The sequence below is a fragment of the Terrapene carolina genome, unplaced genomic scaffold (genome assembly GCF_002925995.2).
Source record: "Terrapene carolina triunguis isolate 2854851 unplaced genomic scaffold, T_m_triunguis-2.0 Scaffold247, whole genome shotgun sequence".
Lineage (NCBI taxonomy): Eukaryota > Metazoa > Chordata > Testudines > Emydidae > Terrapene > Terrapene triunguis.
This window is the reverse complement of record NW_020664598.1, coordinates 17,579,006-17,602,010: the sequence shown is the minus strand read 5'-3', so window position 1 is coordinate 17,602,010 and position 23,005 is coordinate 17,579,006. Positions and strand designations below refer to the sequence as shown.

The window sequence follows — 23,005 nt, the reverse complement described above, 5'->3', positions numbered from 1 at the left end:
GCATTTGAATTTCTTGATTTGTGTTTAAAAAACTTTTAGTCTTAATGTTGCCTTAAAATGTTTTTTTTAAAAAAGAAATAGGTTTTGGGCAAAGGAAAGTTTCATATCCATTTCCAGCCAACTGTTCTAGAAAGATAATAAGAGCTTGAAAATTTTACTCATACACCTATCAGCCTGAAAGACCAGCGTATTCAGCCAGGAAAATACTTGTCCTGTTACACCGCATAAAACCATATCCCTTGCCATTTAAGGGAATATAAATAGTCATATACTGTTTATCATGCACCATAGTTAACATCACTGCCAATCAACTTAATACACTTTAAAATGCAACTTACTCCATCTCTTTTGCTTTCCTCATACCTTCTATCCTTTCCAGGTTTCATGCTATTTTTCCACCCCTCCTCTCCTCCCCCCCATAAAAATTCAGTCTACCTTTTCTTGGCTGTTTTCAGTGTCTTTTTCCATACACTGTGTTCCCTACCTTCTCTTCTATAAATTGTTAGCTCTCCCACCAACTTCTTTCTAAATATAGCATTTCTTTTTTCAATATATCATCAAGCTCTCTTCTATCCACTCCCTTCATCCGCTGCTACCCCACTCTCTCACAGTGTTGAGAACATTACCACATATCTTGTAGCCAAAAGACTAAACCTATTAGCCAAAGACTGATATGAAAATAGGGGAACACCCATGTTGTTCAGAAGGAACATTTAGGTGAGAAATCAACCCACCACCCAGCTGTTGAAGTTTTGATTACGTGGAAGTTGATAGCACTCTTTCAGTGCAGGGTAGATCCTTCAAGGCTTGAGGATAATACAGAACCATTTGAGACAGACAGATGCCCTTTTAAAGAAAGAATTTTTTTTAAAAGAATAATTCAGTACCTCTTTTCGCTTCTTTGCTGCAGTGTAGAGGAGATTCTGGGCTGCTGTTGTAGGAGATGCATAATCCTCAAACACATCTAACAATGTTTAAAGAAAGTGTTTTCAGTCACTGAGTACAATTTAATAATAAAATTCTCACAGATCATTTTCAAATATACGTAGAGTAAGAGCTTTGGATGGATGTCACAGAACCAGGGTGACAAAAGAACATTACATTTATTCATGTTCTTCTTCAATATAACACATTATTTAAATGGACAAAACTAGCTTATTCCCACTTAGGCTTTAAAGAACAATTCACCTCACTTTTAGAGTCTCCCTCGAACTCTGGTGAAGATACAATTACAGTGGCATAGTGGCGAATACAGTTTTGTAATTCAGGGATCTATAACGCACAATTACAGCAAAAACAGGGAGCAAACACTAAGCACAAACATTTACCAAATTTCATGCGAATGTACTCATATGGATCCTCTTGCCACAGCTCTTCATCCTCATCTTTATAACACATTAGGGAGAAAATCACTTCTTCAGATATACTCTAAGAGCGGAGAAATCAAACATGTTCAAGTGCACAGAACATATTTAAAGTATAGCTTTCCCCCCCTCAAAAGGTTTACTACATTGTACCTTTTCGTAAAATTAAGTAAAGTTAGTTTAATTAATCCTCTTAAATTATTTTTACTGACTGGGATAATCTTACCATACACACATCATGTTTTTCAAAGGACTCAGAAGGCAGCAATAAATTTTACTCCACCATACTCCAGTACAACACAAAAAATATACCGCAGGGCACAATCTAAGAATAGCAAAAGATATCATTCTGTGCGAGGATTTCAAAATGTGGCACTAAGATGAGAGTAAATCTTTTACTTTCCCCTCATCTTCCTAATACTCACGGGATTTATCTTCTGATAAGTTAATTAAACATGGGGACTTTATGATAGGAAAACAAAATATGGAGATGAAAATAATTTTCTTTAGCTTTTTCCACATGTTCTAATGACAACAGAAGTGGTTAAACAAGAGCTCATTCCCTCACAGTTTGTCTTCCCTTCCTTTATCTTACAGTGCAGATAATGTTGAATATCTATAGTTACAATCATAGAATCATAGAAATGTAAGACTGGGAAGGATCTCTAGAAGTCATCAAGCCTATCCCCATGCGCTGAGGCAGGACCAAGTAAAACTAGAGCATCCCTGAAAGGTGTTTATCTGACCTGTTCTTAAAAACCTCCAGTGATGGGGATTCCACAACCTCCCTTCAAAGCCTATTCCAGAGTTTAACTACTTTTATAGTTAGAAAGTTTTTTCTAATATCTAACACAGAGCTCCCTTACTGTGGATTCAGTCCATTACTTCTTACCCTACTTTCAGTGGGCATGAAGAACAATTGCCACCATCCTGTTTATAACAGCCCTTAACATATTTGAAAAACAGTTCTCAGGCTCCCTCTCAGTCTTGTTTACTCAAGACTCAGCATGCCCAAGTTTTTTAACCTTTCCTCCTAGTTCAGGCTTTTAAAATCTTTATCATTTTTGTTGCCCTTCTCTGGACTCCCTCCAATTTATTCCCATCTTTCCTGAAGCGTGGTGCCTAAAACTGAATACAGTACTCCAGCTGAGGCCTCACCAGTGCCAACTGGGACAATGACCTCCCATGTCTTATATACAACACTCCTGTTAATACACCTCCGAAGGATACTAGCATTTTTCACAGCTGCATCACATTGTGGGCTCATATTCAATATGTGATCGACTATAATCTCCAGATCCTTTTCAGCAGTACTACCACCTAGCCAGTTATTCCCCACTTCGTAGTTGTGCATTTGATATTTCCTTCCTAAGTGAAATACTTTGCACTAGTCTTTATTTGAATTTCGTCCTGTTGATTTCAGATTAATTTTCAAATTTGTCAAGATCCTTTTGAATTCTAGTCCTGTCCTCCAACATGCTTGCAACTCCCCACAGCTTTAGTGTCATATGCAAATTTGATAAGCATACTCTCCATTCTGTTATCCAAGTAATTAATGAAAATATTGACTAATACTGTACTGATCCCTGCTAGGGTGTGTCTAGTGGCACCCCACTAGACACACCCTCCCAATTTGACTGAGACCCACTGATAACTACGCTCTGAGTATGGTCTTTCAACCAGTTGTGCACCCATTTACAGTAATTTTATCTAGACTTCATTTCCCCAGTTTGCTTATGAGACTGTCATGTGGGACTGTGTAGAAAGCCTTACTAAAATCAAGATACATCACTTCTACAGCTTCCCCTCCATCCACTAGGTGAGTAACCCTGTCAAAAAGGAAATTAGGTTAGTTTGGCATGATTTGTCCTTGACAAATCTGTGCTGGCTATTCCTTATAACCCTCTCATCCTCTAGGTGCTTACAAATGGATTGTTTAATAATTTGTTCCAGTATCTTTCCAGGAATCATACCCAAAGGCAAAAGACTGAGTAATCAAAAACATAAGATTGTGACTTCATTGCAGGATCAAGCAAAATAAAAAGCTGTTCTGGGAGGTTAAAAGCTCTTATTCAAATGCAAATATCTGCGCTAAAGGCAAAAGGTAAACAGAACAATAAAGTAACAGACGAGTACATCTCTGTGAAAACTATTTTTCCAGACTGACTGCAGTGAGAGAGATTCTCCAAGCCCCTTCATAAAAGCAGAAGTCTCAACTTCAGCTCATGGCAATAATGTTATTTAAATGTTTATGACTCTGTTCTTGCACTGACCTGTATGTGTGGCTTCATCTGCTTCCAAGTTACAGAATGACTGACCCCTTGGTTCAGATAGTTTAAGATTTGCTGAAGGACACGAGGAGCAATATATTCTTTTTGCCTGTACTGGTCTAAGATTTTTAAGAGAACCTAAAGGAATAGTAAATTTATTTGTTTTAATGAAGCATGAAGATTTTAACACACAATGTAACCAATTTATAGTGAAGACATTTTGACAGGTCAATTTCATTTTAAGTAGAAGCTCACATATTAATCACTTCTATAATGCCTTTTATCCAAACATCAGTAATAATTTAAACATTGAAGTTCTGAGACCACAAACCTTTACTACCAGGAATTCTCCCACAACAGAATTACTAGCAGTAGTGAGATTCAACACATGCATAAGTGTTTGCATGATTGGGGCCTAAATAAGTCTCAGCACTCAGTGGAGTAAGTTATGTCTTCATTTCTACAGATGTCGAAAAGTAAAGCACAAATGTTAAGAGCTATATGTTCAAACTTCAGTAGCTAAAGGTAGGAGGACCTAAATCTATACATAGGATTTAGGTGACTAAAATTTAGATGCCAAATTTTGAGAAATCCAAATTTAAAAACTGAGCTCTAAGTGACTTCACTAAGGTTGCAACAAGTTTATGGCAAAGCTAGGAAGAGGGGCAGGAGTCCTAACAACTACATGCTATAACTACTAGATCAGTGGTTTCCAAACTTCTTTTCTGGGGACCCAGTTGAAGAAAATTGTTGATACCCACGACCCAACAGAGCTGGGGATGAGGGGTTTGGGGTGTGGGAAGGGCTCAGGACTGGGGCAGGGGATTGGGGCAGGGGGTTGGAGCGCGGACTTACCTCCGGCAGCTCCCGGTCAGTGGCGCAGCCGGGGTGCAGAGGCAGGGTTCCTGCCTGTCCTGGCACCGCAGACCATGCTGCGCCCCGGAAGTGGCCAGCAGCAGGTCCGGCTCGTAGGCGGAGGCGTGCAAGCGGCTCTGTGTGGCTCTCGCCCGCATACACCCGCTCCCCCTCCCCCGGCTCCCATTGGCCAGGGGGAGCCGGTGCTCGGGGCAGGGGCAGCACACGGAGCCCCATGGCCCCCCTGCCTAGAAGTTGGACCTGCTGCTGGCCGCTTCCATGGTGCAGCGCAGTGTCAGAACAGACAGGCACTAGCCTGCCTTAGCTGGGCAGCACCGCCGACGGGACTTTTAACGTCCCAGTCGGCGGTGCTGACTAGGGCCGCTAGGGTCCCTGGGTGCTGAGCAAGGCGACCCAGTGCCTTACATGCCGCGACCCAGTACTGGGTTGCGACCCAAACTCTGAAAAACACTGTACTAGATCACATTCATTCTCTTTGATTAGAACAGCAATCCATTGCAACAATTGGGACCTTTCATTCTACAGTATTTCTCTATAAATAGGAGGTTTCTGTGTATATTGCAAGCAAGAAAATATTTACAGTAGGTCACTAATAATGACAGGACACCTATTATGAGTTAACAAGGATGGAGAACTGGCAAGTACACAAATCACAAAATATTCTCTGGTCATTTATTTTCAAAAGGATAGTTTTGTTTCATAATAATTCTTCATAGTAGAGTAGTAAACACACTGTAGCATATTTTGTAACATATACCTTCCTCTCGGGCTCCCTGGGAGTTGGGTCTTATATTTGTCTTCTCTACTACATGCTCTTTGGGGCAGGAACTGTCTCTATCTCATACAGTCACTAACACAATGTTAGCACTTAACCATCAATAAATATATAGTGAATACTTAGCAATATGGTTTCACTACAGCCTCAATACATCTGAGAAGCGTGGTGAATCATGAACTTAAAAGCTAGAAATAGAAAAGACTTATGTAGATCAACTAGACCATTTGCCTTAGAAGGCAAATTGTTCCCTAAGGTACACTTCCTAGTCTTTTAGAGAGTCTAAGTTTTAAGTATTTCAAGTGACGGGACAGTTTCTTTTTCAGTTTCATCCATTACTTCTAATTGTACCTCCAAAATAATTTATCTCCTTTGATGTTTAGCTCTTTCAAATGTACATAGAATTATCATGTCCTCTCTCTACTGGGCTTTTTAGCCAAGCTTACACATTTAATCTCAACCTTTTTTGTGCAGAGAAAGGCAATTACGTTTCACAGAGATTTCAATATTTGGTTTCATTCGGATTTAGACCAAAGCTTTTCAAGTTCTCTACCAAAGGGAAGGCAGCCCAGGCTCTGGGGCAGTCTGCCTGGCAGGCAGCACCAGAGATGCGAACGCTGGAAGACCAGGTTGCTGAGGAGCTGTGAGCTGGGGCTCCCAGGCTCTGAATTCCCTGTACTCTCGCCTGGTGGGCCAAAGATGAGCTGGGAGCCTTGACTGAGCTGGGAGCCTTGGAGTTTGGGAGTCGCAGCTCTCAGGGCTTCCAGCTCCTCTGCAGTCCTCCTGGCAAGCTGTGAAGGGGCCAGGAGCCTGAAAGCCCTAGGTGAGCTGGTTGCTCCACACCTTGACAGCGATTCAGGCAGGCTGGCAAAGAGCTGGGAGCCCAGAACCCTCAGCTGCTGAGCTGACAGGACACCAGAGAGGGGGACAGTTTCACAATCTGCACGTTTTCCATTGCAACTTTGTCAAAAATCAAACCGTCAAACCTCCCTGCATTCTCCAATGGAAAATCATTCTGAGTATTTCCGATCAGCTCCTAACTCCCTCCAATCTGCCTATGTCTTCCTGGTAACGACACATCCAGAAGAGATTTCAGTATTCCAGGGTTAGTTGCAGCAGAACCACGTACGAAGCGTGACCTGGAAATAAGACCTTCTTTGCTATGATGCCTCTATGTAACTGGCCCAAATTGCATCAGTCTTTTTACTAGCATTTCCTGCCTATCACCCTTACGTTTTTTGCAGCATTGCAGATTTTTGGATTTCTCCCCCCTTTTGCATCACTGCAATTTGGATTATTTCCCCCAAGATGGAAATATCATTACTAACAAGAGTTCCAAGCCATTTCTCATTGATTACGATGTATATTTGACCAGTTTTTTGTGGTTTCTTTAAAGGGTCCTATGTCTTATATGAAGACGCTACAGGAAGATAACATGATTGTTCTATAGAAGTTATCCTAATTCAGAAACAAGAAACAACATCTTTACCTGTTGGATTCCCACAGCGTAGGTTTTTAAGAAGAACTCTGAAAATTCAAAATATTCTTTTGTTACATTTCCAGGACTTCCATACCTTTAAACAAAAAAAGAAAACAGGTATTTACACTTTTGAAGCAAAGTTTTCTGTTTACCAGGACAACATAGTCCTTGATTAAGCTTGCAAACATACAAAAGCCATTGAAGCAGAACTCATCTTTCACCAGAGATATATACACTGAATAATCTCTTTCCACAAACATCATTCTAGGCCATTATATCCCACACAATGATCCATTTCCCCATTTTTCTTACCTATGCACAAAGCACAATGTTGTAACCAATAACTAAAGTTGCATTTTTGTCACAGGATATATGAATTCCATAGTGTGTGGGGTTTTTTTTAATATTCATGCATTGATATTTCGGAATTTAAGCATGGGCAGGTGAACGCAGTGATGAAAAGCTGAATGAATTTTACTGGAAGCACTGAGAACTAGCAAGTGAAACCTGACTGTACTGAAGCCTGTGAGAGCAGGAACTCAAATTAGAGCTACTGGTTTGTCACATGGTAGCAGATCCTCATTCAGAATCGGACCAATAGACATTACAACACGAGTTTTATCAATTATATGGTTTTTAACAGTTTTATTGGAAAAGCATATTTTGCTTAAAATAATGCAACCTAAGTTTTTTTAAATTAAAAACTATAAATTTGTGGTGTTTGCCTTTCTCCATAATCAGAGCATCACTGATTTACTGTAACAAACTAATAGCTTTATTTATGAAAGCTAATGGTGGCAAAGCACTAGCTTGCACCACCTTCAAAGCAATCTCAGCCCCTGCCAGCCCAAGGTTCCTCAAAAATGTCACCGCACCCTTAACTAAGCAGGGTAACAATAGTATTATGCTTACAGACTGTCAGATGAAACACTCAAATGGAAATTGATGTTTATAATAATAGCGTGCAGATAAAAATGTTTGTTCATTCCTCAAAGAGGAAAAACAAGAGCCATCACATGTATAAAATGTATTCTATTTTAAATGTTTAGTTGATGTGAAAAGTTACTAAGCTGCTCTAATATTCATTATTGTAACTGTAATCCTAATAATAGAAGGATGGTGGACAGGGATAGAAAGTGTTAAGCTTCCACAAAAAGCCCTAACTCAGAGTTTCTAGCTTCTAAATCAGAGGTGGGCAAACTACGGCCCGCAGGCCACATACGGCCTGCGGGACTCTCCTGCCCAGCCCCTCAGCTCCTGCCCCTGAAGGCTAGCCCCCGGCCCCTCCCCTACTGTTCCCTGTCCCCCGCAGCCTCAGTGCGCCGTGCCGCCGGTGCAATGCTCTGGGCGGCCAGGCAGCACAGCTGCAGAGCCAGGCCTGACCTGGTGCTCTGTGCTGCGCTGTGGCGTGGCTGGCTCCAGCCGGGCGGCGCAGCTGTAGCACTGCCAGCCACCAGTGCTCCAGGCAGCGCGGTAAGGGGGCAGGGAGCAGGGGGGGTTGGATAGAGGGCAGAGGAGTTTGGGGTGTGGATAGGGGTCGGGACAGTCAGAGGGCAGGGAACAGGGGGATTGAATGGGTGCAGGGGTCCCGGGGGGCAGTCAGGAAGGAGGGGGGATTGGATGGGGCAGCGGGGGGCAGTCGGAGACGGGGGGGTTGGATAGAGGGCAGGGGAGTTCGGGGTGGTGGTCAGGGGGTGGGGGTGTGGATAGGGGTCGAAGCGGTCAGAGGGCGGGGAACAGGGGGGTTGAATGGGTGCAGGGGTCCCGGGGGGCAGTCAGGAAGGAGGGGGGGGTTGGATGGGGCAGCGGGGGGCAGTCAGGGGTGGGGGTTTCGGGGGTGGACAGAGGACAGGGGGGATTGATGGGGCAGGAGCCCCGGGGAGGGCCGTCAGGAGGCGAGAAGCGGGGGGGGGTTGGATGGGGGCAGGGGCTGGGCCACGCCTGGCTGTTTGGGGAGGCACAGCCTCCCCTAACCAGCCCTCCATACAATTTCCGAAACCTGATGCGGCCCTCGGGCCAAAAAGTTTGCCCGCCCCGTTCTAAATATTTGGTTTTTAATTTAAGATACATACATATATATTTCCAACCTTAACGCAATCTGCATTTTGTTTGTTTGGAGATATCTTTCAGGATTCAACAGAATTAATCTTAATTTTGGTAAACATTAGTCACCATGTTACCCAGAGCGGATGGTTCAACCGTTAAAGAACCAGTTTTGAACATCCTAATGTGAGCGTCAGAGTTAAGATCAGAATCCAGAAATCTGGATTCCCAGTCCCCAGCTTTTACCACTAGTATATTATCTCTCAGAATACCTGCACATACATACATCATAAACATATAGTGCCTGTGCAGTATGAATATAGGATATATATTCTGCATAACAATATCCACAAAAGATAGCTAAGTAAAAATTAACATTTTTATGCCACATTAGTTTTTAATCACTATATTACCGTTCAAAAAGACGAGCTACGATATGCAATGCCCACTTCTTACATTTCCACCACACCAGCTCTGGCCTATCATCTTCATCAATCTGTAATGTCTCCTACAAATCAATCAATCAGTCAATCAATCAATCAGCCAAAGTATACAAACGTTAAATTTAAAAAACACTCATACTGAGTGGATTAATACAAATTCAGATACAAACATTAACGTTTTGATTTTATTAATAGTGATAATATTAGCTACCAGAATAAAACGATAGGATTTTTTTCTTTTGATGTGATCCTTCAAATGTACTATTATGTTGAAAATGACCCATCTAAAAAAGCTGTATATACTGTATTTATGTTTGCACTCTTATATTAGATATAATATAAAATAATCACGTGTATATGCATATACCATACATTCATACAAAAGATGTTAAGAGAATAAGATTGCGAAGTGAAGCACTCAGAAATTAGGAAATGCTAAAGTTAAGGTTGCACAAGCACCCCTAACTGTGCATCCCTTTGCGTATGCATTGAAATACAATCTAATTACAGAACTCCACATCACTGCTGGGCTCAGGTTACTCAGTTACATATATATGTATACTGACTACATGGCCACACTCTAAATACTCCTGGGGGAATTCTAGGCCACTGTGCAATGCAGAATTTTGCAGAAATTAACGTTGTGCACACAGAATTTCCTTTCCCCAACAGAAACGTGCTTCAGTGCTGCTAGCTGCCACTGGATCCAGCAGAGCCCAGCTCGCACACAGAAGACACTGCTGGGGGGAGGGAGAAGGAGCTAGAGCAGTGGTTCTCAAACTTTTTTTTTTCCATGGACCACTTGAAAATTTCTGAGGGTCTCGGCAGACCACTTAGTGATCTTTCCAAATGTTGTTTGTACCATTAGCTAACTATTGTAAAGCGCTTTGGATAAAAGCGGTATATATATATATATATATATATATATATAAAAAAAACCCCAATAATAAATGTTTTTTGTTCTACAAATAAAAGCACACAACTCATATTTTAATATCAATAGTCTTACCTTTCTAATATGATGGATGTGCCCTCTCTCCCACACCGCAGTAGCTCCCGAGCTGGGGCTGGGAAGGAGGTGGGTTGCTCCCCCGCCGCAGCAGCCACAGAGCTGAGGCTGGGGAGGAAGGCCATCGCTCCCTGGCAACTACAGACCTGGAGCTGGGGAAAGTCGCCTCTTTCTCTGGCCACCGCAGCCCTGCACATCCTAATTTCCCCCCACCCCCTCTTCTCACCCTACTGCCCCCTCCCGCCTACCCTCTATTCCCCTCCCAAGGCCACCATTTCACCTTACATGTGCGTCTTCTCCAGGTTCCAGGCACCTAATTAGTGGAGCCACGCCTGAGCTAGAGGGTTCCTGGCAGCTGCAGTTCCCAGCATGCTCTGAGTGGTATGCCCTGAGGCCCGGAGGGAGGGGGTTCGGGTGTATTGGGGGGGAGGAAGGGGACAGAGAAACAGGAACTGGGTTGTCATAGGGTTTCTTTAACTTTCTACTCCTGGGGAAAATTTTGTGTGCGTCTGTATTGTATTGCTGACAGGTATTTTGGAATAAATTACCAAAATAATTTAAACTGGCATGATTATGTAGTGTTATTTTGACAAATAAAATTTGCAGAATTTTAAATTTTTGGCGCAGGATGCCCCCAGAAGTAGACAGTAAACTATTGCTTCTATTCAGTCTCTTGGCAGGTTTCCAGCCTCAATCTTACAGATCTATGATTCTGCTTCCAGGACATGAGAATCCAAACCCTCTGTGAGAATTTGTTTCCTCCCTAATGTGTGTGTGTCAAATTTAGTAACCCTTCCTAATTCCTTGCTCACATTTGCCTGAGATAAAGTGTTTATTGGTGCTATTTGCCCCAAGGCTACTTAATTTCCATGAATGAGAATTTTGTACAAAAGGTATCTTTTCAGAAGGGACTATTACCATACCTAGTAATTCTGCTTCTCTGAATGTATCTTGGAAAACTGACTCTTACCCATCCATCTTCTTTCAGAGTTTGAGGGTTTAAATTATATGGATTCATCCTGTTGATGCTGTTCTTAAACCCATTCCTTTGGAATTATTTATGTCTTTTATGAGGAAAAAGGATGGAGGGCAGGAACAGATACAGATTGTGTGTTTACACCATATGTTCATGGAGTGGACATTGCATATCTATATGTTCGTGTTGAGCTTTTCCTTCCTGTTTCTGAAACAAACTGGCTAAAACGTTTTGGAATCTCTGAAGTACCCAAAGTTGGAGTATATACTGTACAGCTACCTCAAACAGTCAAAAATCTTAAGAGCTACTTGAGTTGCCTGCATGACTTGTATCAGAGACACCTGCCTGGATGGTATCTTTAGAGATTAGTTCAATAATCTCTCCACCTGGACCATCCCCATTTTCCCACCCTAAAGAAATCAATGTGAGTCTCTCTCCAGTGAAGTAAACCTTACAGCAGGCACATTCCTATCGATGATAGTACGGAAAATCTCCATCCACTGAGTCATGGTCTGGTTATTCACCAACTGGAGCGGCAATGCATACTGAAACAGGGGAAGAAGAAAACATAAGGATAAATGAAGTTAATTTTCTTCAAAGCAACATAAGACATTTCTACATTATTTACACTTCTCTAGGAAACTGTAGCTTCTCTTTAAACAAGTTTTATTTATTATAGTGCAAAATTGCACTATACTACCTCTAAGGCTTAGTGAGAAAAAATTTAAGGGAAAACATATCAAGCCAACAAAACAGAGTGATTAAAAGATAAGTGGTCAATCAAGCTGAAATACTGTTGATTCTAGAGAAGCAGTGAACAGAGTGAGAAATGTAAGATAAGCTGCCTAGCAATTAACGTGCAGTATGTTCAATACATGGAAGATACCCTTCTTTCTCTCTCTGTTCTGTGTGAGCTAGAAGATGTAGTCAAGTACCTCAAACAATATCTGAGACTGGCACATAAATGAGAGCAACTTGCAAGTTTCTTATGGGTCCATCCAGACAAAACTGGTGATGGGAAGCTGGAAAAAGAAGCTGGAGAAAATGGCAGGGATCATAGTGGCTCTTTTAAATGACGACATTTGCGAGATAAGTGTGTTGTTATGTGAGGCACTCAAGCTAGATCCTCCTTAGTAGATAAGCAAGGGGTGGAGGACAAGACATTCTCTGTGAGAGCCCCCTGTCTAGATGAACTGTTAGTGCGTGGCAATCAGGGGTGTAATTTACCGCTTGCTAGCCTGCCGTACAATAACTGGCCACACGGAGTCTGCTGCCATGCAATAAATTCTCTAGTGCACTTTGAACGTTATCCTTTTTGAGCCAAGTAGCTAGCCAAAAATTTGGGATCTATCAGGGTGTTTCAGTTAGCAGGAGAGAATTTGGTGATTGTCAGGTATTTCTTCTTTGATGCATTTTTATTTATAAAGAATATACAAAGTCCTGTATTTCTGAACACAAAAGAAATCAAACAGCAAGAAACAGCTTCTTTTGCTCACATCACCAACAGCTCTCTTTTTAGCTTACACCCTGGACGCAAAAACCTCTTCCCAAGTTTCTTCTATGGTCAGCCACCATGCTTTCAGCTGCTTCTTCAAGTCTTTTCCCGTTTTTTGTCTGTTTTGCCTTCTCGCATGCACACATACCCCTACACAAAACAATACTCAGCAAAAGTCCCTCCACCCACACAATCCAAAAATGTTGAGAAGGGTCTATTAGGCCTTGTTTTCAATATGGCCCCTTAACTGTCTCACAACTATCTTAAGTGAAGGGTGCACTCACACATCAATTTCAATGAGGTTTTAACTCACCCCATAGCCAGGTTTCACCCAGCTTATAACATACCCCATGTCAGCATCACCCATCGTCCTGATGAGGCCTAAAATGGTGACACCCAATAATCCATCCCAAACAGAAAAGCACATTAGGAAAAATAATGGTTACTAACCTGTTCCATAACTTTAGTTCTTCAAAATGAATTGCACGTGTCCATTCCACTTTTCCTGTCTGTGCACCCAGTAGTTTTTCCCTCAGTGGTGCCCATCTGGGTGGCTCGAGCACCCTCTGCTGTGCACGTCACTGCATGCAGGTATAAAAGGGCAGAGCCGCTCCCTTCCCCCCTCTGTTCCTTCTTGATAGAACTCTGATTCCAAGGGGTAGGAAGGTGGGTCATGGAATAGATATGTGCAATACATCGTAAAGAACAGCAGTTATGGAACAGATTAGTAACCATTTTTTCTTCGCTGAGGGATTGCACACATCCCGTCTTATCTTCAGCAATACTGTGTGAATAACCGGTATGGGCAGGAAAGCATAGAGTAGCCTGCTTGACCAAGGAAGCAAGAACATGTCTGTCAGGAAACCCTGGCTGTGACTTTGCAGGGAACAGAATTGCTGACATTTTCTCTTAACTCTCGTGTCGAACTGGTCCACTTGGGGAGATTCCCACCACTTGAAGATATGTCTGGGCAAATCCTGGTGAAGATCCACTCGTGGTGACTAGTAAATGATATGCTGAGGTGCTTTGCAAGATCATTCTGCACCCCAGAAGGTAAGATGCTTTGAGATCTACCAAGTTGGCAATGCAGAACTCCCGAAGTCAAGCTGCCTCTTGGCAGAGCAGGAAAGAACAGGATTCTCCCTGCCTATTGAGGTAAAACATTGATGCTGTGTTGTCTGTGAGAACTAATAGGCCCTTCCCCTTGACCTGCGGAACTAAAACCTAACATGCTAGCCTGATAGCTTTCAGTTCCCTGACACTTATATGTAAAGACAGGTCTCCTGAAGACCATAGTCCCTGAGTCTGAAGAGCACCAAGATGGGTCCCCCAGCCGAGTGCAGATGCATCTGTCACTAACATGAGGGTCAGATGAGGGTGGGCAAAGAGGACAACCCAGCATACATTGTCCAGACTTGTCCACCAATCTAGGAAGGCAAGAACTTGGGAGGGCACCCTCGCTACTGAATTTAAAGGAAAATAGTTCAGTGAGTAAACTGATGCCAGCCAACACCAAAGAATTCTTAGGCCCAGTCTGCCATATTGGACCACACATGTGCACAAGGCCATATGCCCCAGGAGCCTCAAAAAGTTTTGTACTGTTATGACTGGGTGAGACTTGAGATCCAGAACAATGGCCCACGTTGTCTGAAACATAGAGTTTGGAAGGCAAGCTCTGGCTTAAGACGAGTTCAGCACTGTCCTTTATCAACTATATCCTCTGGACTGGGAAGAAGAGAGATTTCTCTGCGTTGACTAACAGACCCACTGCACCGAAAGTTGACTGGATTAGAGATACACTGAACAACATCTGAATCCTGGATCAGCGTCTCGCCAGCCAATCATTCAGACAGGAATAATCTTACACTCCTGATCTTCTGAGGAATGCAGCCACACCTGCCAACACCTCTGTAAAAACACTAGGAGCTGCTAAGCTGGGTGAGGCAATATCTTTTATTGGATCATATTCTGTTGGTGAGAGAGAAAAACTTTTTGAGAGTTTACACAGAGTTCTTCAGGTCAGGGAGCTGCTGATACACCAAACAATTGTACAGTGAACTGGCAATGATTCTTATTTACCAGAAATCTGAGATATTTCCTGTAACCTTGATTGATCACCATATGGAAGTAGGCATCTTTCAAGTTGAGGGCAGTATCCAGGGAGGGGATAACTGACCATGCAAGACTATTTTTTAAAAAAACTTGTTAAGAAGACACAAGTCCAAGATTGGTCTGAGACAAACACACACACCCTTTGCTTTTGGGATTAGGAAATAGTGGAATAAACACCATCCCTCTGAAACTTTATGGCACCCATCCGAAGAAGAGCCTGAACTTCCTGCAGGATGAGATCCTTGTGAGAGAGGTCCCTGAAAAGGGAGGGAGGGGTAGAAACAAATTGGAAGGTATATCCCACTTCCACACTGCTCAAGACCAATTGGTCTGAAGTAATTCAGGACCAAGCACTGAGGAAGTAGGAGAAAATTTTCAAAACAGGATCTGGAATTGTGGTGACTGGCATGATGTTCTCGACTGAGCCATCAAAATGTCTACTTAGAACTCCCTGGGTGTCTAGAAGGGACAGGGGCTGATGCAGAAGCTGAAGGAGGGGCAGGACTAAGCCTAAAATCCCTGCTCTTCCTCCTAGACAGGTCCCTACGAGAAACCAGAGCCATACACCAGCACAACTGTTGAGGCTGACAGAGCTTTCTTGCTGGGGCAGGTGTATACAAAACCAAAGATTTCAAAGTTGCCCTTGAGTCCATGGAACTTGCTATCTTTTTGCTCCAAGAACAACAGAGGATCTTTGAAGGGAAAATCCAGGATAGTTTGCTGGATTTCATGGGGTAAACCGGAAGACCATAGCCAAGAGCACCTTCTCATAGGCTGCAGATGCCATGGACCTAGCAGCCAAGTCTTCAGAACCTAACCTGGTCTGAAGCAAAGTCCTCGCCAGTGACCTGCCCTCAGACACGATGAGGAGAACTCCTGCCTAGCATTCTCAGGCAGCAGGTCCTTAAATTTAGCCACAGAACCGCACAAGCTACGATTAAAACATCCCACCAGAGCCTGTTGGTTGGCAATTCTAAGCTGCAACCCCTCTCCCCGCCCCCCGTCAAATATCATTTTCTACCACATAAATCCAGCTTCTTTACATCTTTGAATTCAGGGGTGGCAGCTTGAGGATCCTGGCATTTCCTCTCATTAGTGGCTGCAACTACTAGCAACCCTAGAGGAGGATGGAAGTACAGGCAGTTAAACCCCTGGGAGGACACACAATATTTGCGCCCCGCATGCTTTCATGTGGGAGGCAACGATGATGAGGGTCTGCTGCAGGGACTTTTTAGGCTCCAAAATAACCTCATTGATTGGCAAAACCACTCGAGATGAACTTCTTATAGACAAAATGAGGCAATGAGGGACTCCCTGAAATCCTTGACCTGAATGTCCAGGTATGAAGCCACCATGTATAGTAACTCCTGATACACCTTATAGTCTTCAGGAGGGGATGATGTTGTCCCAGAGGAAGCTACCTCATTTGGAGAGGATGAGGATGAAGTCAACTCAGGATTCAGTTGAACCTCTTCTGCCAGCTGCTCAGTATCAGGCCCAGTACTGGACACAGGAGCAGGTTCAACTCAGTGCAATGATTCGCCTCACCTGGATCAAGATACTGAGTAGGAAGGGTGCGGGGATGAGCTGAAGGCTGGAGGAGACCCCCAAGGGTTCCAAAAAGGCAGCTGATAAGGAACTGGGCCCCAAGGGCCTCCTGGCCACATTACCGGAGCAAGCCCTGAGGCAGGATCCCAAAGGTATCCTGGGTGGTGGTAGGGTTAAGAGTGGAATAGCAAGTCTTGCCCCAAGGCTGAGAGACATATAATTCTGCTTCAGAGTCTGAAGAAGAGGACTCTCTTTCCACCAACCATGGAAGGGCTGCCTGTTGGTACAGGAGAATGGTGCAGAGATCTCGAATGCTGAAGGAAAGCCATCATTGTTAGCTTCCCCGTCGACAGTACCAACAGCTAGGCTGATTTGTAAACTGAAGAGTGGTGCGGTACCGAATGCTGCACCATAAGAGTCAGTTCTGGGAGATCTTATGGCACTGGGAGAACTATTTCCTGTATCACTGGAGACACCAGTACCGATAGACTTAGGTGTTTTGCTGCAGCAAACCCCTATGGCATAGCCAGCACCAAGATCATCTCCGACCGATGCAATGTCACTGAAGTCAACAGTACCATTTGTGGTTCTGGACTCGGAGCCTGTACTGGCACTGGAGTCAACAGTGCCATTATTGCCACATACTTGGAGGAGGAGTACTTCGAACTTGAATGCACTCTACTCGACTTCTTTCTTTCCTCCTTAGCTGGCTTGGAGGGTGGAGATCTTCCTCGATTTGATGCCCCTTTGGAAGGTTTATACCTCTTCCAGAGCACCAGAGAAGGAGACCAGTGCCGGGATTTGGATAGTCGTGAAGGCATACTTCTGACTGAAGCTGCAGCACTCAATATCAACTCAGACTGGGATAGCTCCAAGGGTGATCTCAGTGCCTCTTCCACTAGCAGGAACTTCAGCCTAGCTTCCCTGTCCTCCTTTGTCCTAGGCTTAAAGTCCCAAAAAAATTGGCACTGGTCTTTTTAAGTCTTGCCCAGGCACTTCAGACATGAGTTGTGGGGATCACTCATGGGCAAGGATTTTGTGCAGGAAGCACAGGCCTTGAAGCCTGGTGACAGGGGCGTACCCCAGCACCGGCCACAGCACTCTAAACAGGAAACAGCAACAGAATTTTTTTTTAAACTACTAAAAATTCCAAAACTATTTACAACTAAACATAAAACTATCTACACAAAGGCTGACAAGTGTTGCCAAAGCAATAGAAAGCAGGTCCAATGACTGTCATGGGCAGTGAGAAGAACTGAGGGGGGAAGAGGGTGGCTCTGCCCTTTATAACTGCATGATGTCGTCCAACAGCAGAGGGCACTCAAGCCGCCCGGACAGGTACTGCTGAGGGAAAAGTTTCCGATGGCCACATTCTGGGAAACACAGACACCAACAGTGGAATGGACATGTGCAACACATCTCGAAGAACTTAGAACATGGCAGCAGGGTCCACATAGCCAGTGAGCATGTGGCAGACTAGTGCAGGGTAGATTTACACCCCAGTTTGCTGTGCACTAACTGTTTGTCTAGACCAGCCCTGTGACTTGCTCCTTCTTCTTACTCCACAGTGGCTTGAATCTATTAACTTTTAGGGCACATTGCAAAGATTGTATGTGCTAAGGCTTGTGGAACCCTCTGAGCATGGTGGAATAGCATTTTTAGGTAAATGCAACACATTTTGTTGTTCTGAATTGCTAGCTGGTTAATTATATACATGTACAGAATCAGTAGTATCTTATCAAACTGGCTTTGTGTGTGCAAGTGAGCTGTTGTCCCCAGCAATCTACAATTTCACATCGCTCTCGGTGCACAGAAGCCTACCTGCACAAGTGCATAGAAGATTTTTAAGATCTGTTTCTGAAGCAGTACAGAGTAATGGGAGTTATCAGGAAGAAGCTGGATCATCTGCTGCTGAATCCGAGGCAAGAATATTTGCATTGCTGCTATGAGAGGATCTCGCTCCTCTGCTTTCTTGTATCTGCAAAAGAGGACAAACATAGATGTCAAGGGTCTGAGTGTTCCCAGTTCTAATGCCTACTCCTTCCCCACAATCCAATTATTTTACCTTTATAAAAAAAAAAAAAAACAACCCTGACATTCATGAGTGCAGTGTTTATACATTTCTCCCCTCCTCCAGCCTCCATCTGACAGCCCACACAATGCATGCTACCTAACCCTTCTACCAGCAGATGGAAAAATGTCAAAACAAAGGTTAAGTAAACATTAATGCCACTATGGGCAGGACTAATCTTACTTAGGCTGTAAGCTCCTTGGGGCAGGGACCCCCTTTGTGTTCTGTGTTTGTACAGCAACTAGCACAATGGAGTTCTGGGTTATGACGAGGGCTCCTAGGTGCTACAGTAATACAAATAATAAATAATATTTTCCTTGCGACTAGACTGTAAGCTTCTTGGACCAGGGACTATGACTTTTTATATGTTCTTGTAGTACCAAGCTCACTGCTGGTGCTCAGTAAATAAGTGAATAGCCTTCAACAGGTAGTGAAAGCTCTTTCGATTGGCTAGGCTTTTGGGTTCTTCTTAACATTTATATGTTTATGCTTTTATAAATATAAATAACTGGTCAACATTTTTTATAACGAATAGGACTAATTTTCAGTGATGCCACATGCTTGTGGCTCCAGCTGATGTTAGAGGAAGTAGAGAGTGTTTGGCACCTCTGAAAATCAGGCCCAGGGTATGTATAGTATTGAATAACAATACAACAAAGCAGATTCCATATTCACAATCCAGCATTTTCTTTGGAAGCACAGCTAGAAAATAAGTTGTATCCTGTTATCCAGTAAATTATAGCTGTTTCTCCAAATGTGTACAAAGGCATTACAATAACTAAGGGCCATCAGATGGCTCTACTCCTTCACAAAGAAAAAGTACTTTAGCCTTCAATGTGGACTTCCACGTTTTGGCAGTGTCCAAGAATTAATCATTCTCTCAGATCTTGGCAGTGCCAGAAAGCACTGTAAAGAGGCAGCAACTCTTGAGAAATGCTAAGTGTCATGGTGCATCTGTGCAAACTGCTATCTGTGTGGTTTACACATTCAGGGCCCTGAATACAATTACAAAAGTTGGATGTCAAGGAAAACAGAGTGTAGCTTCAGTTTTAGACTAACTTTACATTTCAATACTTTCTAAGTCCACATGGATTCCATACTGGGCAAGGCTATTACTGCTTATTAAGTCTTGTGGCTGACAGATTAGTTGAGCAACCTTACAATCCAAAGCTACCTTGCCCCTTTCCCCCCTCTCCCGCCTCCCCAAATTCTCCCATTTTACACAATTCAGCTCTTTTAGAAACAAGAAAGGACAGGCCAGCTTGGACAAAGGTGATGACTTCACTGCAAGAGGATCCTCTACATGAAAGAGCATGGGTTGACCACAGACACCCCTACATAAGAAGCAGGGATAAAATATTTCAAGACTTTATCTTGGCATAACCCACACACTGATGGATTGTTAGGCACTAAATATTGTGTGTATCAATATCACTCCCATATTCTCTTTTCATACTTCCTCTTCCTCTCCCCACTCCACATTTCCATAAGCTCAGTCAAAAGGAAGGCAAGTCCTACAAATCAATGAGTTATCCAATTTTTTTTGTTCAGGTCCTGCCTCATGAAACAGGTTCAAAGATGTATTTATTGTACTTTGCAATCCAGCGTGTCAGGTAAGTTCTGGCTGACCCCAAAGATCCCATAGCATTTCATGTTAGTATACAGATTGTGGTAGTGACTCAACGTTTCCTTCTCCCCACCACCACGCTGTTATGTGTGGATTAGCTATCTGGCGATAATTTCTGACCCAAGTAGGCTGCACTTTCAGTGACACAACAATAAAGAGAGCTGATATTTAGTTACGTTGTAAAATGTATGTATTTGAGAGAATCCCTCTCCCCTACTCTTCCTATGGTGCTTGTCTGATTAGACCGGACACACTTTGGGGTAGAGACTATGGACACTGCATAGCACATTTTGGGCACTACCAGAATATAAAGATCATGATTCTTGTGTGTGGTGCATAAAACATTTTGGGAGCCTTAGAACAAAGTTGTTACATACATTTAGGTTATTCACAAATACATTTAGTTATTCACAAATAGTTCTACTCAAGTAAAATACCCAAGGAAGAAACTCAAGGGAAAAAAAAAAAGTTAGATTGGAAAAAGAAAAATCAGCAAGGGTATGTCTACACTGCAAAGAAAAATCCACAGTGCCAAGTCTCAGAGCCTGGGACAACTGACTCAGGCTCAGAGGGCTAAAAATAGCAGTGTAGACACTTTCGGTCAGGCTTGAGCCTGGGCTCTGAGACCCCCTCGCTTTCCCACTGGGTTTCAGAGCCTGGTCTCCAGCCCGAGCAGGAACATCTGCACTGCTATTTTTAGCCCTGCAATCTGAGCCAACAGACCCAGGCTCTCAGACTCTGCACCATGGGTTTTTCTCTGCAGCACAGACATACCCTAAAACTCTGACTGCTGCTGTATTTTCTGCTCTCAAATTGCTGTCAATATAGATATGATGAAAAGTTCTCATTTACATACAAGAAAGAAAGCTTTATGGGCATCCGAAATTCCCATCCTTCATCTGAATTCCCTACAGAACTGTCAATACTCTTTCGGCTCTTTCTTTCCAAGTAAAGAAATCAGCTGAGATAGCACTGATTTCTATTCCACTGATGGAAATCCACTTACTCATAAGTTTTCACCAGCTGATACAAACACAGCAGGCTGCCAAGCCAGCTCCCACTGTTCTGAGACTGCAAGTAATAGCCTATCTTGTCTACAACTGCTGTCCAATGGCCAGGAAAGTCATGCTTAATGATAGCACGGAGGCACATTGTCAACTGGGCCCTAAAAAAGGAAGAAAAAGCAATATGTTATAAGAAGATAAATATGTTAACAGCGAACAGTTTATATTAAAGACCTGATCCTGGACTCTCATTATTTAATGGATACAATGTACTGGATTATACATACTTTGAGAACACTGGAAGAGTTTGAGGGGAGAGGGCCAGGAGATGAGAAAGGAAGAACAAAAAAGACTTGAAGTTAATGTTAAGGGAACCCGCTCTTCCTCCAACTTCAGGCTTTTTAGCTGCTTTTTCTCCAGTCCTTTTCACTCTCCACACCTACCAAGTGTTACATACAATTTCTTTATGAAAGCTACTAGCACTACCCCTTGAAAATTAATCTGTAGGAGTTTTTTTAAGTGACGGTGAAATTAAAAGGAGCAACAAAAAAATGTAAGCTTGCAAATTTTTATAACATGAAACTGTCTTGTGTGTGATCCAGCTTGAAGTTTCCTCACCAAATTATGATTTTCCTTGGATCATCTAGAAATCAATGTTCTTGACTCTGCCAAGGGAGGAAAAAAGTCTGCAAAAATATTTTCTCTTTACCTAATTTTCTATTGTAGAAAATCCTCTTTGCAATTCTCCATACAAGCACTCAGTGGAGGGATGTCATTATTCAGCAAGGGGCTCTCAATCTTTTAATCGTTTTAGCTTTGCCTCAATTTCCCCCTCCCTCTCATCCCTTTGCAGTTTGTGCTTCACACTGCCATCTTTCTGTATCTGCACCCTCCTACCATTGCTCTGGCAAGGAAAAGGTGATACCCTCCACAGCATTGCTCTACTTATAATAAAGTTTGTTTGACCTTGCTTCTTTTTACCCTTCTAGCAAATCACCACATTCCTACTTGGCACTGACAGAACACCTCTACTTTATGCAAGTTAAAAGCATTACCCCCGGTGATTGCTTCCTATAGACTTTTAAACAACTGGTTTTCAGACATGATTGTTTTGGTCAACATCAAAATATTTTGGACATTTCACCAATTAAAATGATATGGCAAAACCCTGTCAAACTTCTTTTTTGTGCTTTTCAGATTAAGGCTTTGTCTATACTGGCAAGTGAACGACAAAACTTTTGTCGTTCAGAGGCATTAGCCGCCCCTCCGCCTCCCCCCGAAAGACAAAAGTTTTGTCGAGGAAAAGCGCTGGTGTGAACAGCACTTTGTCAGCAGGAGCGCTCTCCTGCCGACAAAGCTACCGCCGCTCGTTGGGGATGGAAGTTTGTCGTCGTCGGGAGAGCTCTCTCCCGCCGACAAACAGTGGCTACGTTGCATGCCTTTTAGCGGCATGTTTGTAGTGGCACAGCTGTGTCACTAAAAGCTACGTAGGGTAGACATAACCAAACTTAGTGCTGACTGTGGTTCTGGAACAATGCCAGGGGAGACTGTAGGACTATTTATCCATTAAACAGTAACAGTACAGGTAACAGCAGTGCAAGGGTACCTACACTGTGCTACAACCTTGGCCTGGAGAGACCACTGCTTTTAATAGAAACTCTAGTCACCAGCACCAGAGATCTCAAGTTGGAAAAGCTGTAATGCATGTGATTTTCTGAATACTAATACAACATTACAGAAAGACGGGGGGAGGAGAGGGGAGGGGGGACAGTTCCAGAAAAAGTTCTTTTTAAAGATTAAGTTGGGTTTCTGATGGGTGCAGTCTTTTAGTGAAGCTGTTGCTTCATACCACTCCACTATGCTACGCTCTGCTGCCCCATCAACACAGGCTCTGACTCCACCCCATCCCACA

At 43.1% G+C, this 23,005-nt stretch overlaps 1 protein-coding gene across 1 annotated transcript in view; it reads right to left on the bottom strand.

Annotated features, from left to right (window-relative positions):
* Positions 1 to 23,005, bottom strand: part of IPO8 (importin 8) — a 72,166-nt gene that overhangs the window by 32,564 nt on the left and 16,597 nt on the right. The window contains exons 4-11 of the mRNA XM_026657491.2: positions 21,096 to 21,254; positions 18,213 to 18,369; positions 11,692 to 11,781; positions 9,222 to 9,316; positions 6,775 to 6,859; positions 3,638 to 3,772; positions 1,329 to 1,428; positions 888 to 964 (exon numbers count right to left, since the gene is read on the bottom strand). Coding sequence (XP_026513276.1) covers positions 888 to 964; positions 1,329 to 1,428; positions 3,638 to 3,772; positions 6,775 to 6,859; positions 9,222 to 9,316; positions 11,692 to 11,781; positions 18,213 to 18,369; positions 21,096 to 21,254 — 898 coding nt within the window. The remainder of the gene's footprint in view (positions 1 to 887; positions 965 to 1,328; positions 1,429 to 3,637; positions 3,773 to 6,774; positions 6,860 to 9,221; positions 9,317 to 11,691; positions 11,782 to 18,212; positions 18,370 to 21,095; positions 21,255 to 23,005) is intronic.